The 14,789-nt window shown below is 37.8% G+C and overlaps 1 protein-coding gene across 4 annotated transcripts in view; it reads right to left on the bottom strand.

Annotated features, from left to right (window-relative positions):
• Positions 1-14,789, bottom strand: part of grid2 (glutamate receptor, ionotropic, delta 2) — a 447,398-nt gene that overhangs the window by 169,027 nt on the left and 263,582 nt on the right. For all 4 annotated transcript variants that reach the window (XM_087792456.1, XM_087792434.1, XM_087792441.1 and 1 more), the window contains exon 6: positions 4,218-4,391. In XM_087792456.1, the coding sequence (XP_087648582.1) occupies positions 4,218-4,391 (174 nt within the window). The remainder of the gene's footprint in view (positions 1-4,217; positions 4,392-14,789) is intronic.

Genomic DNA, 14,789 nt, shown 5'->3' with positions numbered 1-14,789 from the left:
TTGGCACACGGTTCGAGGCAGCAAGACAAGAGTGAAGGTCGCGCCAACTTCAGCGAAAACACACATTTATTTCCTTTAATCAAGTATCTTTAAAATGCGTAACAAGACATGTGAAAAGTGTTGGAACAATCGTTCGCTGTTATGGTTTGCAAACCGAAGGCTGTGTTGACAGAAATTTGCATGTTAGCCGAGAAGCACAAACACACCAGAGGCGTCTTCATCTGTGCCCCGGAAACACTGTTTGAAATCTACATTTAAGACGCCCCGAGCAGATGGTCTTCCCACCAAGAATCTGTCACCATGTACAAAATGAAATCCAAATATAGATATTAGCAGAATTTGAAGATCATTGTCATTAAGTTGTATTTTTGGGGGGTTTTTGGAAGCAGCTAAAAACCCAGAAAATATCCATTATTGTCAACCTCTTGCAGGGTCATATGTCGAAAATACAGGTCGTCAAAATGCAGTTTAATTAAACGTTAATAGTTCAATTTCAAGTACAACTTGTTATGATTCTTTGTTTTGGGACTTCATTTAAAATGTGTTGTTTGGCATTTCTGAGTTGTCCTTGAAGAAGATCGGGGAGAAAAAAAAAAGAAAAATAAGTATCTTTTAACATTTTGTTCATTCAGTTCTTCTATTATGTTTGTCAGAATCTTTCAAATAAAATTAAGTTTAAATCGATTATTTTGTATTCCTCGAATATGTTTTATTATTATTATAATGATTCTATAATTGTATTATTATTATAATATTTATATTATTAGTACATTATGTAATTAAATATATTTATCATCATCTAAAATTAAATACATTTATTAAAAAGGGTATTTAATATATTACATCCATGTTTTTTTTTTAAATGAGCCGTTTATTAGTAAAACTCCAATATATATATATATATTTTTACATCCTTATTATATTTTATTATTAAATAATATTATTTAATATATCCCTTTTGAATCATAATATAAAAACGTTCTTTAATACATTACATCTGTGTTTTTGTAAATGAGCCGTTGATTCGTCATCAATATATTATTATTATCATCATCATTATTATTGACGTTATTATTATTATTACATTGTTTTATTAAATATATCCCCCTTTTTTATCCCAATATAAAATAGTATAAATGTTTAAACAAATCTTCAATACACCTCATCCATGTTTTGTAAATAAAATGTTGTCAAAATTCAATCATAATTGATGTAAATCTCCCCCAATATTTTATTTTCATATAAACATATAAACAAGTCTATCAATTTCTCCATGAAACAATCTCAATGTTTGTTTTTTGCCGATTTAGAAACAAAAGTTGAACCCCTGCCAAATTTCAGTTTGCATTCGTGGGAAAGACGTTCACATCAATGGACAACTAATCCCCAAATTACTCTACTGAACACATCTTCCTGGAATGTGTAACCAATTTTTCTGCGCTGCAGAACAAAGATACACAAACACTGAGAAGGGGCTGGAATTAAACTGGAAACTGTTTTCTTAACCTTCGGCCACGGCGCTCTGCCTAATTAGAATAGAATAGTTGGACTTCTTATCACTCTTAAGGTTACATTTGTTGAACCACTTTCGGCTTTTATCTCACGAACCTTCGCAACTACTACTTTTAATCACATTATTAATGTTTTGAATTGGATGACCCACACACACCTTTGGATTCCTCCAGTGGAATCAAAACAGATTTAATAAGAAAGTTGTTTTCTATTCTCATTCATTTGTATTTTATCTCTTTTAACCAGTTTGTACAATCAAAGTTAATTTATTTTCCAATAAAAGGTGATTAAGCTTCTTGTACTTTCATTTTTCATACTTTTTTTTACACTGTTTTTCGAAAAAATAAAGAGAAGATGATGTCCTATGTAACATGTTTTCTTCTGAGGTGTCTTCACACAGCTACTGGTTATTACCTCAGCAGACATTAAAGGATATCTTCTCTTACCAGGAACCTGAATGGGCAGTTGCTGCTGCATTCCATCTGAGAAATCTCTGTGCGTCTGTGTGCTCAGGACGACTGGATGTGACTCACTGCGGTGTGAAATTGGGGCCGCGATGACCACTGATCAGTTTGTTTTTTTTGTCTGTGCTGAGTTTCCGTCTCGTCCATCGACACGCGTGCACAACACGCCATTAAACTCAACACGCGTGCAACGTCAGACACCTATGCATAATAGATTTTAGTGCTTCTCCTGTTGCTGGTGACATAAAAAACGCATTGTCCTTGACCGGAATGAGAAACGTGCAGGAACACGTACACATTTAAACAAGTGCACTTTCATTCTTTCACAGTGTGATGCACACACACACACACACACACACACACACACACACACACACACACACACACACACACACACACACACACACACACACACACACACACACACACACACACACACACACACACACACACACACACACACACACACACACACACACCACGAGTTGATCTCTTTAAAGAATACATCAGTGCGGCTTCTTGCTATCTTTATAGCTCTTTACACTCTTGATTCACTCCGAGACATACGACTGAGGTGGAAATTATTTACACGCATATCATTCAGTTAAGCTTCGCAAGTCAAGCTTGAGCTAGTGCCTACATTAACACAGTATCATGTATGACAGTCACATTTTCTAATTGAATATTATATATATATGTATATATAGGGAATCAATGACCAGTAAGTGTATACCCAAGAAAACAGATAAATTACTTTAAAACGTTTTAATTATTTAGCATTTTTTTTCTAATTATAAAATGATCATTTATATAATAATGTTCGTTCATTGTTATAATATATAATCATATTATTTTAAAGGAGTTTTGTTACCAATAACTGGCTGCAACTGCAGAAAATAAAAATAATAGCACCATACATTTACATCTTTCAGTTCAATTCTTCCCAATCTATTAGCCCTTGTGTCATTTCAGGGTCAAGTTGACCCAGTGGCCCAAAAACAAATGTGTTTATGGTATTCCTCGTGTTGCCTCTGGGTCACCTTGCACCTGAGATAAAATAAGGGATGTTGTTTTTTTAAACTAATAATAAATATTTAAGGTTCTAACCAGGGCCAGGTCTAGACAGGCATGTATGAGGGGGCAGCCACAAATCTTGAGGGGGCATTGTGCTGTTACTTACTTACTTACATGTAAGTTTGAGGGGGCACAACATTTATTTGAGGGGGCCAGGCCCCCTCTTGCCCCTGCCTAGACCCGGCCCTGGTTCTAACTGATTCTCAATTGCATTAGTTAAGATATTTATTAATTCCCTGTGAGTTGTATCCCCTCAGTCGAAGGTATGATCTTAAACCTTCTGCATCAACTCAACCTGAATCACAATCTGCAGAAAAACAACGCAGTTCTACTCCGGATTTATCGAGCATTTTAATGAATAAACTTATTTTAAATCCAATAAGATGGCATCTTTAAACACCATTAAACGGCTTAAACACTTTAAATTATTTATTGGATGAAAAAGGTTTTAGTTAGTTCATATTAGATTAGATTAGATAGACTTTATTAATACCTAAGAGGATCTTTTTCGGGAAATTGGGTTTCCAGTTCACAGCAAACAATAGTTTCTTAATAACAAGAACAAAGTCCAGATAATGAACAAAGTGCAAATTTAAAGAACATAGATTGAAGGAAAAGATTTTCATAGAATAGGATACATCATCCTTTCACTCCGCTCGTGTGTGTGTGTGTGTGTGTGTGTGTGTGTGTGTGTGTGTGTGTGTGTGTGTGTGTGTGTGTGTGTGTGGGGGGGTGTGTGTGTGGGGGGGGGTGTGTGTGTGCGCTAGATGCTTTAGGAATATTTGGGAACTACAACATCTCGAGGTTCATTCAGAGCTCCTTAAATAGCTGTGACGACTTTTCCTCACAGCAAAGACGTTCGGGAGGTTTAAGTGTATCTTTGTGTGACTGAATAAGAAGCTGTTTACGCTAGCAACTTTCTACTTGCTCTACAGAAACTTTGAAGAAATTTGTACGATGACAAAGGAACGCTGAAATAGCAAAAAGAAGACAACCTAAGCAGAAATCTGATTAAGAGATAGTTTGGAAGAGAACATTAGAATAAGACAGAAATAGTCTTTTGATTTAGGCGGATACTTGTTTCTGTAAAGTCCCTATGCTTAATTAGAATCAACCATTGGTTATTATAACCTCATTTAAGGTTCCCTCTGGAAATCCTCAACTCACCTCCAGCTGCTGAGACCGAGGATTTTTGGGGTCGCAGAGCGAAGTGTTGATTCTGTGGTTGTGCTTCACACAGCGCTGACTGGAGTTCTGGGGCATCGGGAACGTCTGCCGCACCACCGTCAGCCGACCGATCGACTTCATGACCAACTCTTGCAAGTCGTAGTCGGAGATCTCCTGCAGGGAATCATGGTGGGGAAAGAAAAACAAACGTTAAGAGGGAATCCTTGTTAGAGCATCCAACCCGACTTTATGCTGGAGAAAAGTAAATATAAAGAAATAAATTGAGAGCGAAATGAAAATAATTCTAATGTCAAGGGAGAGTATCTGCATTCTTTAGTGCGTTCGACCTGGTAAGTCATGGCTAAGCTGCTGAGAAATGAAGAAACAAGATTGTAAAAAAAAATAAAAATCAAGGCCAAACCTTTCAAGAGGAAGGAAGTAAAAAAAATACTTCCTTCTCTGAAATTATGCTTTAACACATCGAAGGACAAAATATCTAAGGAAGTTATTCCACCCTGTTGCTATAAATATTTAGTTTTTCAATTTATCTAGAGTTGTTTGCAAGAATAGAATAAAAAGATGACTTTTGCTCATTCACAGTACATATCTTTGCAAACACAGTATATGTTTTTCATTAAACAGACCAGAAAAATCGCTCATCACTCATTTTTAAATCACTGTTGTTTAAAGTTTCAATTTTTTTTTTTTTTCTAGAAACAATTTCCCATGTAAGTTAGTAAGTAGGTAATGGTTATTTCTAAAGCGCCTTTCTAGACCAGGGTTTGGTAGCCAGTGAAGAGTTTTAAGGATCGGGGAAATGTAAGGCCTTCTACTAGAACGGGTCAGAATTTTCGCTGTAGGGTTTGTATTAACTGCAGGCGAGACAGATCCTTCTTGTTTAGACACGAAAATAAATTATTAAAATAGTCCAGACGAGAAGACACAAACACATGGATTATAATCTCCAGATCATGTTGTGACAACATTTTCCTAATTTTAGAGATTTTTCTCAGTTGAAGGAAACAGTTTCTGGTCAGTTTTCTGCAGTGTTGAACTAGAGACATGTCTTTGTCCAATACAACCCCCAGGTTTCTCAGGCTCAGTTTGACAGACTTTTTCATCAGGCACAATAAACCAGAGTTTCAGTTTTGTCAACATTTAGCTGCAAAGTGTTTTCACTCATCCATTGTTTGATTTCTAGCAAACAATTGACTAAGCTGTTCAGCCTCTGGGGCTCAGTTGGATCAAAAGAGCACAAGAGCTGGATGTCATCAGCAAAAATGTGATAAGAAACATCAGGAAATCTCTGAATGATTTTACAGAGGGGAATCAAGTACAGTAAGAACAATAAAGGACCCAAAACAGAACCTTGAGGGACTCCACACAACAGATCCGCTGATTTAGACCTCATTGAAACTGCGCCCAGAAAGGTAAGATGAGAACCATTCTAACACAGACCCAGACAGTCCCACTTCATCCCTCAGTCTTCTCAGCAGGATCTGGTGATCAACTGTGTCAAAGGCTGAGGACAGATCCAAGAGAACCAGAACTGTGTATTGACCCGAATCAGCCGACATCATGATGTCACTGGACACTTTCAGCAAGGCTGTCTTCGTAGAGTGATGTTTGCAGAAGAGAGACTGAAACTTCTCATGGATGTCGCTCTGATCCAGGAACAAAGACAGCTGCTCAGACACCACCTTCTCTAAGATCTTGGACAAGAATGGAAGCTTAGAAATAGGCCTGATATTACTGAGGTAAGTCGGGTCTATGCCTGAAAAACCACTGTGGAAAGGGAGAGGTTTACCATTTGGGTAACCTAGGGCCTGTCAACTTATTGGCCTTCAATACAAGAGGCACATAACAGATGAGACCTATTGAGGTATTTGGATGTTTCTTGTTATCTTTTTGGATGAATGAAAAGTGAGCCCAATTCTGGACTGACATACACCACCCTGTAGGCTTTGAAAATAATCCCAACCCTTTGTCGACATCAGGGCCGGGTCTAGGCAGGGGCAAGAGGGGGCCTGGCCCCCTCAAATAAATGTTGTGCCCCCTCAAACTTACATGTAAGTAAGAAAGTAACAGCACAATGGCCCCTCAAGATTTGTGGCTGCCCCCTCATACATGCCTGTCTAGACCCGGCCCTGGTTGACATGAGGGCGAATAGAACATTTTTTGGGTGAATCATCCCTCTGAACAAATCAGGAGGTCTTTCGGGTGTTTGCCGATGTTGCATCGTCGGCTTTTTGAGGATTAATAATTGCTCCATATTCCTTCTCTTAAAAATCAAAGTTTTTTCCAAACGCAGCTTCAACTGGTGGCTTATCAAAAAGCCAAGGTGAATAAGTCTCTCATGCAGGTTCTTTTACCACCAAGGGTTGGCCCAGGAGAGCTGTAGTAGTTCAAGTACATGTGAAGAAGGGGTCGGCAAATGTCTGTTTGTGTGTTATCACACATATTCTTCATGTCCTTGTCAAACCTTCGGGGAGGAATCACTGCTAAATTTAGCCCGCGGACTTAATCTTATGCCTCCTCTCTCCGTCATGGATCTCTATCCCTCTTTTGCAAGTGCAGAGGTTTGCCACTGTGATGGGATGAGAGCTGACGTTTATGGTCCCTGGTGGAGGTAACGCCGCCACCGACCGAGACACCCGTTGCCTTTTCCCCGCATCTACACGTGTGTGAGAGAGAATCGCCGTGTTTGAATAAGCCTCGTGTGGTTTTGCTTGCTAATGTGTTAAATATGTCATCTGTATGTGCAATCTACATGACTTTTTCATGAGGCTCTCAACCTCAGACCGGTATTTTTTATTTCCCATTCTTATATGCAGGTGGTGGTGAGATGAAGAAGACAGATGGGAGGACGTCAAGCATCAAACAATAGCAAACAAACATTATAAATGGTGATTAATATTGTTGGTGAAGCAGCTTCTTTGTGTCGGGTTTCACATATATATATAATTATTCTCGTGTCATCAGCGATAATAGAAGTTCGCATTATGGAAGCATTAGAAGATGATCTTTGATGTGAAAGTCCTGAGTTCATAAATTTTACTTAAACACAATGATATTCTCTCACTGATTGTATTTTTTCACTGCTTGTGATTGGGGAACAAAGATGTCTCCGTTCAGGGTACGATCTCTGAAGGGGTGAAAACTAGTCCCCATCTTGAGGATAATAATTCAAGTTTGTGTTTGGTTGAAATCTTAAGATAATTGACGACTTGTGAAACCGCGACAAAGATATAACAGCGAACTAACAGCTCTTTCCTTCAGAAAGAATCCAGATGGACGTGCAAGAAACTGTCTTCTTCTTTCACACAAAGTGTGACTACAAACCAGATCTGATGTCTATTCTTTGTTTAACCCTTGTGTGATCTCAGTGACTCGAAGGCCCGAAAACAAATGTGTTTGTGGTATCCCTTGTGTTGGTCACATTGACCCTGAGATAACACAAACGTTAAGTGAAAGCGTTAAAGGGTTAGTTCACCCAAAATTCATGCAGATTTAAAGCTTGTTTTTCTTAAGGTAAAATATTGTAAAACAATTATAAAAATTATTCTTAACGTAGAGACTGGAGCCCAGTTTTATTTTTTTTCGTCTACATCTTCGTCGAAATAGACACACTTGAAAAATATCCAAATAGCTCCATGTTTGGATGCTTTTAAGTGTCTTTCTGGACAAGATTAAGACGAAAGCAACTGAGTTCCAGCTACATTTAAATGAACATACATTTTTGCCTATAACTCTAAAAAGGAACAAATGACTGAAAATATTCCCAAACCTTAGTCGACATAAGGGTGAGTAGAAAATGATTGAAATTTAAGTCAGACTCCTAACCTGACAATCTTTAACTTGCAAAAACCGGTTGCAACATTCAGGCATACGATCAAATGATGCAAACTAAACCTTTGTTAAGATGTAAAGGTGCTCGTGGTCCCGAACCTTGTACATTTACATTTTATTACCTATATGAAGCGCTATATTAAGATACAAACATTGAGCCCAAACATACAGATTTATAAGTAAAAAAAGAGTAGAAGCGAAGCATGAAAACTGCTTAAAAAGACAGAATCTTGGGCCAAAAGAGTATTAACATTCAAAGCAGGCTGTCAAGGGCACCCGATGAAAAGGCAAACAGAAGAAAAAAAAAGTCTGTCTACAGCTCAAATAATCAAACTCACACAAGTTGATGTAAACAAACACTCACGCTGGCAGACATACATGCAGGCAGACATGTGGATGCATGCAAAGACTGCAGAGCAATGATGGAGATTACTTAGGAAATGTTCCTCTCAAGATGCATTTGTCCGTTTCCTCTCATCGCTTTTGCCTCTCAATATTAGTCTCTCTGAGAATACTGAACAGACTGCAGCCCGTCTGGAATGGTGCTGAATTTTAAAAGCTGAACGGAACACGTGAGCTTGCATCTCTAGTCTGCTATCTGTTTTTTTTTTTGTAAAACAAGCTTTTTTTAAGCTAATAAAGGAGGAACATTTCCAGACATGTGGGTGACAGACGAGGCGTTACATTTATAAGCTGCTCTGGCTGTCGCCTCCATAAGTAGTGCCCATGTTTACTTTTGCTATACCTAAGGAAGTGTCAATGCTTCTATCAGTTGAGATAAGGTACGCTTTTCTGTAGTGTTTATTGCCGCAAACTCTCCAAGAAGCATAGCCTAAAGTAAGATCAAGTCTTCAGGTTTTCTGTGTTAAACAATTAATTAGCTTCCATTAATATTACAAAACCCAGCTCTCCTGACTCACATGTTTCAAAAGTTGGAGACTTTCTCTCCAAGAAGCAGTAAGTCTCTCATCATGACCATGTTTTGGTGAATCTCAACATGTTCGGAGCTGCTGCAAGTGGAATTGAAGGGGAGTTGTGCAGGGTCGGGGGTAGGTGGGGGGAGAAACTGTCCATAATCTCCATCAGGCCTTGAGTCACCTTCTGTGCTGAGCAGATTACAACCACCTCCTGGATAGTTTGACTCTGCACAGCAGGAGGCCTCTGAGGCTCAACCAAAAATGTAACTTTGCAAAACTCTGCAGCAATACTTTGAGTACCTGCCCTGATCCGTGTTGAAACTATTGCGACCGGTGTGTCGTGACGCCACCTTCTTTCTAGACAGGCTTAACTTCCAAATTCACACATTTTATAATACAGACGTATATATTTTTTTCAGTGGTTGCTCTTAATCAATTGAAACTAAAAAAACACACTGTGACAAAAATAATACGCTTTAAACTGCTAATGCATTTTTTCTACTTCACAGTAAGTCTGGGCTTTTCCCAAGAGGGATGTGACGGCAATCACTGGGGTCAAGAAATGGTTCAGGACAGAACAGACATAGTTTTTACACGTGGATTGACCACCACAAAGTCCAAATTATTGATTTTTTTCTGAGACACCGAGCTGGGGCCAGCCTGCAATCAACACCCGCGGCTTTAATCGTCCCAATTCCAGTCCGAGGTGTCAGATCGACCAGTTTCCTGGCAACGTTGGCCTCCCTGGTATTTTCTGATAGCTTAGATCGTCTTCGTTCCTGGTGGGTTTGATTTTGATCCTCTGAACACTTGAATTCCATCTTCCATTGTTGTAATTCTACTGTTTCCTACATAGCTCTCAATTGTACTGATTTCTCAATTCCTTGGTTTTTTTTCATGTTTTTCTCCCGGCTATGGTAATGCCTCGTTTCTCGTCTTTTGTTTGGCGTTTTTTACTTTTAAGTACTAATCAAGGTGTTCATTCTCCCTGATTCAACATAACTCAGGTCTACTTAGTTCCAGTTTTGCAACAGAAAAAAAATCAAACACTGAACTTAGGAAATTTATCACACATTGCTAAAGATGATCAAAACAGCAAATATGAATGAAAGCAATCTAACATGCTTTTGATTGCAAACTTTTTTGTACAGTGTATTTCAATTTTCCTCTTCAAGACTCCCGATAGTTTAACAAGGGTAGTATTCATTAAATCATCACGCAGACGAACAGTTCAGCACTTCAACAGGTTGACTTCTGTCTGTACCGGCATTTTAGTTTTGTGACACAACGTAATAAATCTAAAGTGTTACTTCCGTAGCTTACTTCCTCACCGCATTTCAACTTTTGATTTTAGCAGCAGGAATAGATGCATCGCTCACAAACCCAGGGGTGAATACAGATACGGATTCAGGACCTTTGTTAGCTCCTGTGACCTGAAGCATTTTGCTGTCTGCAAAAAAAAAAAAAAGAAAAAAAAAAAGGAAAAAGTTGTTTACCAGAGCGGTCAGAGAGGTCTTCTGTTGACCTCAGTCCATCTCTCTCTATCTCTCTTTGTAATTCCCAGTGAGTTCCGAATCCTGAACATGTCTCATCCACAGTTCTTTTTATCAGTATGTTGTCCAACTGAAACACTTTGCACTCTGATCCTCATCCCCAGCGTCTTCTCAGGCGAAATCAAATGTTCAGATCCCACATGGGGAAGCAATTTGTATCTCCCAGGATTTTTATATTTTTAATTACTATTTTCCTTTTATAGTTCTCCATGTATTTTTATATTTTGTATTTAACGATCAATAATACATCATTTGTTATTTTGCATTGAAACATTGTATTTTCCTCTAATTTTTTCAGGTGTTTTGCCACAAATACAAAATATTTAGAAGCCACATCGTTACGACTATAGTATCTACAAATATTGACTTGTAACTGTAGTGACGTTATAATGAACATTCAGCATAACACATTCATTAGTTTATGTTTTTATACTCACTTATTCAATAAAGACTATGCCGGAAAAAGTAAATGTTATCATGATCATATTAAAGCCTCAATACGTAGGATTGGATATATCGTTTATGGCTCCCCCAAGTGTCAGAACAGTGTAACTGCAGTCTCAAAAAGTATCCAATTTTCCCATACCTACTTTTTCTTCTGTACATTTCTTTGCAAAACAAAATAAACAGCATCTGTGATCGACTGATCTTTGGTGGTCGTGTGACATTCATTGACTCTTAAGGCTGGTCAACTCATAGAAGTGACTTGTATTGTTAATAGAATGGCTAGAGAGGAGTTTTAGGCCTGTTCAAATCAAAGCAATAAAGACTATAAACCAAAAAAAGGGCAACATTTTAAGTATTCCTTAACTCAAACCTCTTGGGGAAAGTAACCATATATCAGAATTCAAACAGTTTGTGGCAGCAAACAAGCTAACACACTATAGAACTGATATTAAAGCTCATAGTACGCTAGCATGCACCAGCAGGTCGAGGAAGACAAAATGTCTCAAACCTTCATCTAATTTCATCACTCGGTTAATGGACTAAAAATGCATGATTGGCACGAACGAAGATTCGGAGCGATTGCGCGACAGATAATGAAAAAAAGCATGACAGGCTATAGCGAGTGATCTTGCGCGACTTAAAAAGAACTAAAGACATGTCATGAATCCAGACTATTATATTTTTTTTCCTCATCAACATCCTCTCATCCCTGAACAGACGGGAAGCGATGGGGAGAGGAGGGATGATCAATTATGAACTGTGAACTTCCCCTCGGTGCGGCTGCCTGACTGCTGGCTGTAGATAAAGCGGAGTTATGACAACCATAGAGTTACCCCTCATCCATATTAAACCACAGGGAGGGAAAGCTCTCTCACACCAGGAATATTAAACCCCCTAAAAGTATCCGTACTTGAGAACATTACGGATGACAAAATGCTGTTGCTCACGTCGCACCTACGACCGTGTGTGATTGTTGTGATGGTGGAAGACGAGGCGCTAAATTCCTTCAAGCCTCATCTTGGCCTTAAATTGTGAACGTTACCTACTAGTTAAATCCGTCTTGTAAAGCTCGTCCTTGCTGCTTGTATCCTTGGAAATTGAATTTACCTCTGAACGGGAGGTTATTTTTTTCGATTTGTCTGAGAGTGAATGGATTCCAACTGAATCTTTCCGAGATTTTTATTACAATTAAATGAAAATATGATTATATTTAGCTTGGTAGTGACTTGCGAAAAAGATTTAGAGCAAGGCTTATACTGTGTTGTGCAGGCGAGTCCTGCTGCGACCTGCTGATCCCTAGAGCTCAACTTTAGTTTTACTTTTTAACTCACATAAATAAAATGAACAAAAGTTTTTGAAAAAGACTGATGAAAATGTCATATTATTTAGCCTGGTAGTGTCTTTTAAAAAAAATAGAGCATGGTTTCTACTGTGTTGTGCAGGTGAGTCCTAAAAAAATAATGTATTTACCTTGTCTGTGTTTAGATAGATAAAAACAAAATAGGTCAAATAATCTATGTAAAAATCACATGTTGAAATGAGCTGGTTGGCAGAGGCCTGAATTGTAACAGAATTTTATGAAATTTTGATAAAATGCTGATGAATATACTATATATATATATATATATATATATATATATAATAATATTTAGACTCTTTTATTTAAACTGTAAAGCCTGGTTTTACTGTGTTGTACGAGTGAAACCCTTCTACGACCTGCTGTTCCCTAGAGCTCAAATTTTCATTTCATTTTTAAACTCACTTTATGATATATATACAATAAAATGAGGTAAATTACTTTAAGTAGAAATCATACATTGAAATCATCTGCTTGGCAGAGGCCTAGATTCCAACTGAACCTTTGGAAATTTTTCATAAAGGGCTGATGAATATAAGATTATATTTAGCCTGGTAATGACTTGCCAAAACTGTAGAACATGGTTTCTACTGTGTTGTGCAGGCGAGCCCTACATTAACCTCATAATAATGTATTTAACTTGTTTCTGTTTAGATGGATAGAATACAATTTGGTCAATTACTTTATGTCGGAAACACACATTGAAATGAGCTGCTTGGCAGAGGCCTGGATTCAACAAGGTTTTGGGGATTTTTAAAATTATATTAAGCTTGGTAGTGCCTTTTTAAAACTGTAGAGCATGGTTTTTACCGTAAGCAAGTCCTGCTGCAAAATATTGTTCATTAGAGCTGAATTTTAACTCATCTTTGATTTTTTAGATAAAATAAAAAGTGGTCGATAACATTGTCGATAACATGGGAAAATGAGCTGCTTGGCAGCGGACTGCGCCCCCTATCTGCTTTTTTCAATCATGTCTATTTTTATACAGTCGATTGACGAATATATGATTCAAAAAAGTAAATAAATTAACGTTAAATGCACATTTTATTAAGCAATACATTAATAGAAATACACCGCTTTGAGATCTCCTTTAAATTCTGTTGACGATGCGTTTCACGACTAGAGATTGCGGCATAAATAGGAGTTTTAAACGTGACTGAAAAAAAGCAATTCTCCCAAAAAACTGAACATCTGCAGCATACTTTCTTTGCATAAATCAGCAATTAATTGGTCTGCTGAGCCTTGTAGCATTTAGCCACATCGTTACAGTTACATGTTATGGCTGAGAGTGAGAAAAAAAAGATACACTCCAGGGTAGAGAGAATTAAGAGTCGAAATAGTTAGTTTTCCACCTTCTGCAGTTGCTCCTTCTCTGCACTTTTCCCATGTGTTGCTGCGCGGACCTCATGCTGTGCGCCGACAGTTCATTCTTATACCCAGGGCTAGCAAGTCACACTACATTAGCTGGTGGTGTGCACTAATGTCGCCACATCCTGCTGGTTTTGGAGGGTATTTGTTATTTATGACATTCATGTATTCAGAGAGACAGAACATGGATGGACTAGCGAGTTGGAAATATGGATATATTGATGATATTATGGGGTGGATCTATGATCAATTTGAAGATAGAGCAAATGTTGTTTGATGCAGGAGTCACTAATGTTGGGATTAACTTCAATTACTGTGGTAGAGATTGCAATTACAAATTAATTTTAAGAATAATGTGGCGTGTTTATCATTACTGTAGTACAAACAGTAGTCGTTATTTCATGTCCATAACTCAGGACTACAGTTTCCAGTGTGGATGTCGTACACACGTCACACTTTCACGACTACAATTTCATTCTTGTTCATTGTTGCTATAAATCCTTCAACTGAATTAGGTCCCGGACTCTCAGTCATAAGGTTGTGGCTTAGAACTCTGCATCCACCGATAGGATTTATTTAAATCATTTAAAATTTATGATTGTTTTTTCTTATTTGTAAATTTCCTTTTTTTTTTAAAACTAATACTTTCATTCTGTACCAAATTTCTTTTCACCGGTCCATTCTTTATAACATTTTTTCCAATCGCCTCAAAAACTTCAGATTGTAATCCGTAATACACCAGCCTTGTTTAAAATGTATTAATTCATTTTTATATTTATCTTCAAATAGCCGTTTATTGCTCACAGAATCTAAACTTACACTGGTTGCTGCACTTAACGCTCTTAACCGGACCCGGAGGCGGGAAAACAATTGTGTTTGTGGTATCCCTTGTGTTGTCTCTGGGTCAAGGTGAACAAACTCCAACACTGAATATATATTTATGGAGGTCAGGACCTCGACCCAAAGACAACACAAGGGATACCACAAACAAATTTGTTTTTGGGCTTTCGGTTCAACTTGACCCTGCAATAACACAAGGGTAAAAAACAGCTAATTTCCTCGGTAACTATCAACTATGAAT

The sequence above is a fragment of the Callionymus lyra genome, chromosome 1 (genome assembly GCF_982586985.1).
Source record: "Callionymus lyra chromosome 1, fCalLyr1.hap1.1, whole genome shotgun sequence".
In the NCBI taxonomy this organism is placed as follows: Eukaryota; Metazoa; Chordata; class Actinopteri; order Syngnathiformes; family Callionymidae; genus Callionymus; species Callionymus lyra.
This window is presented reverse-complemented; position numbering and strand designations above follow the sequence as displayed.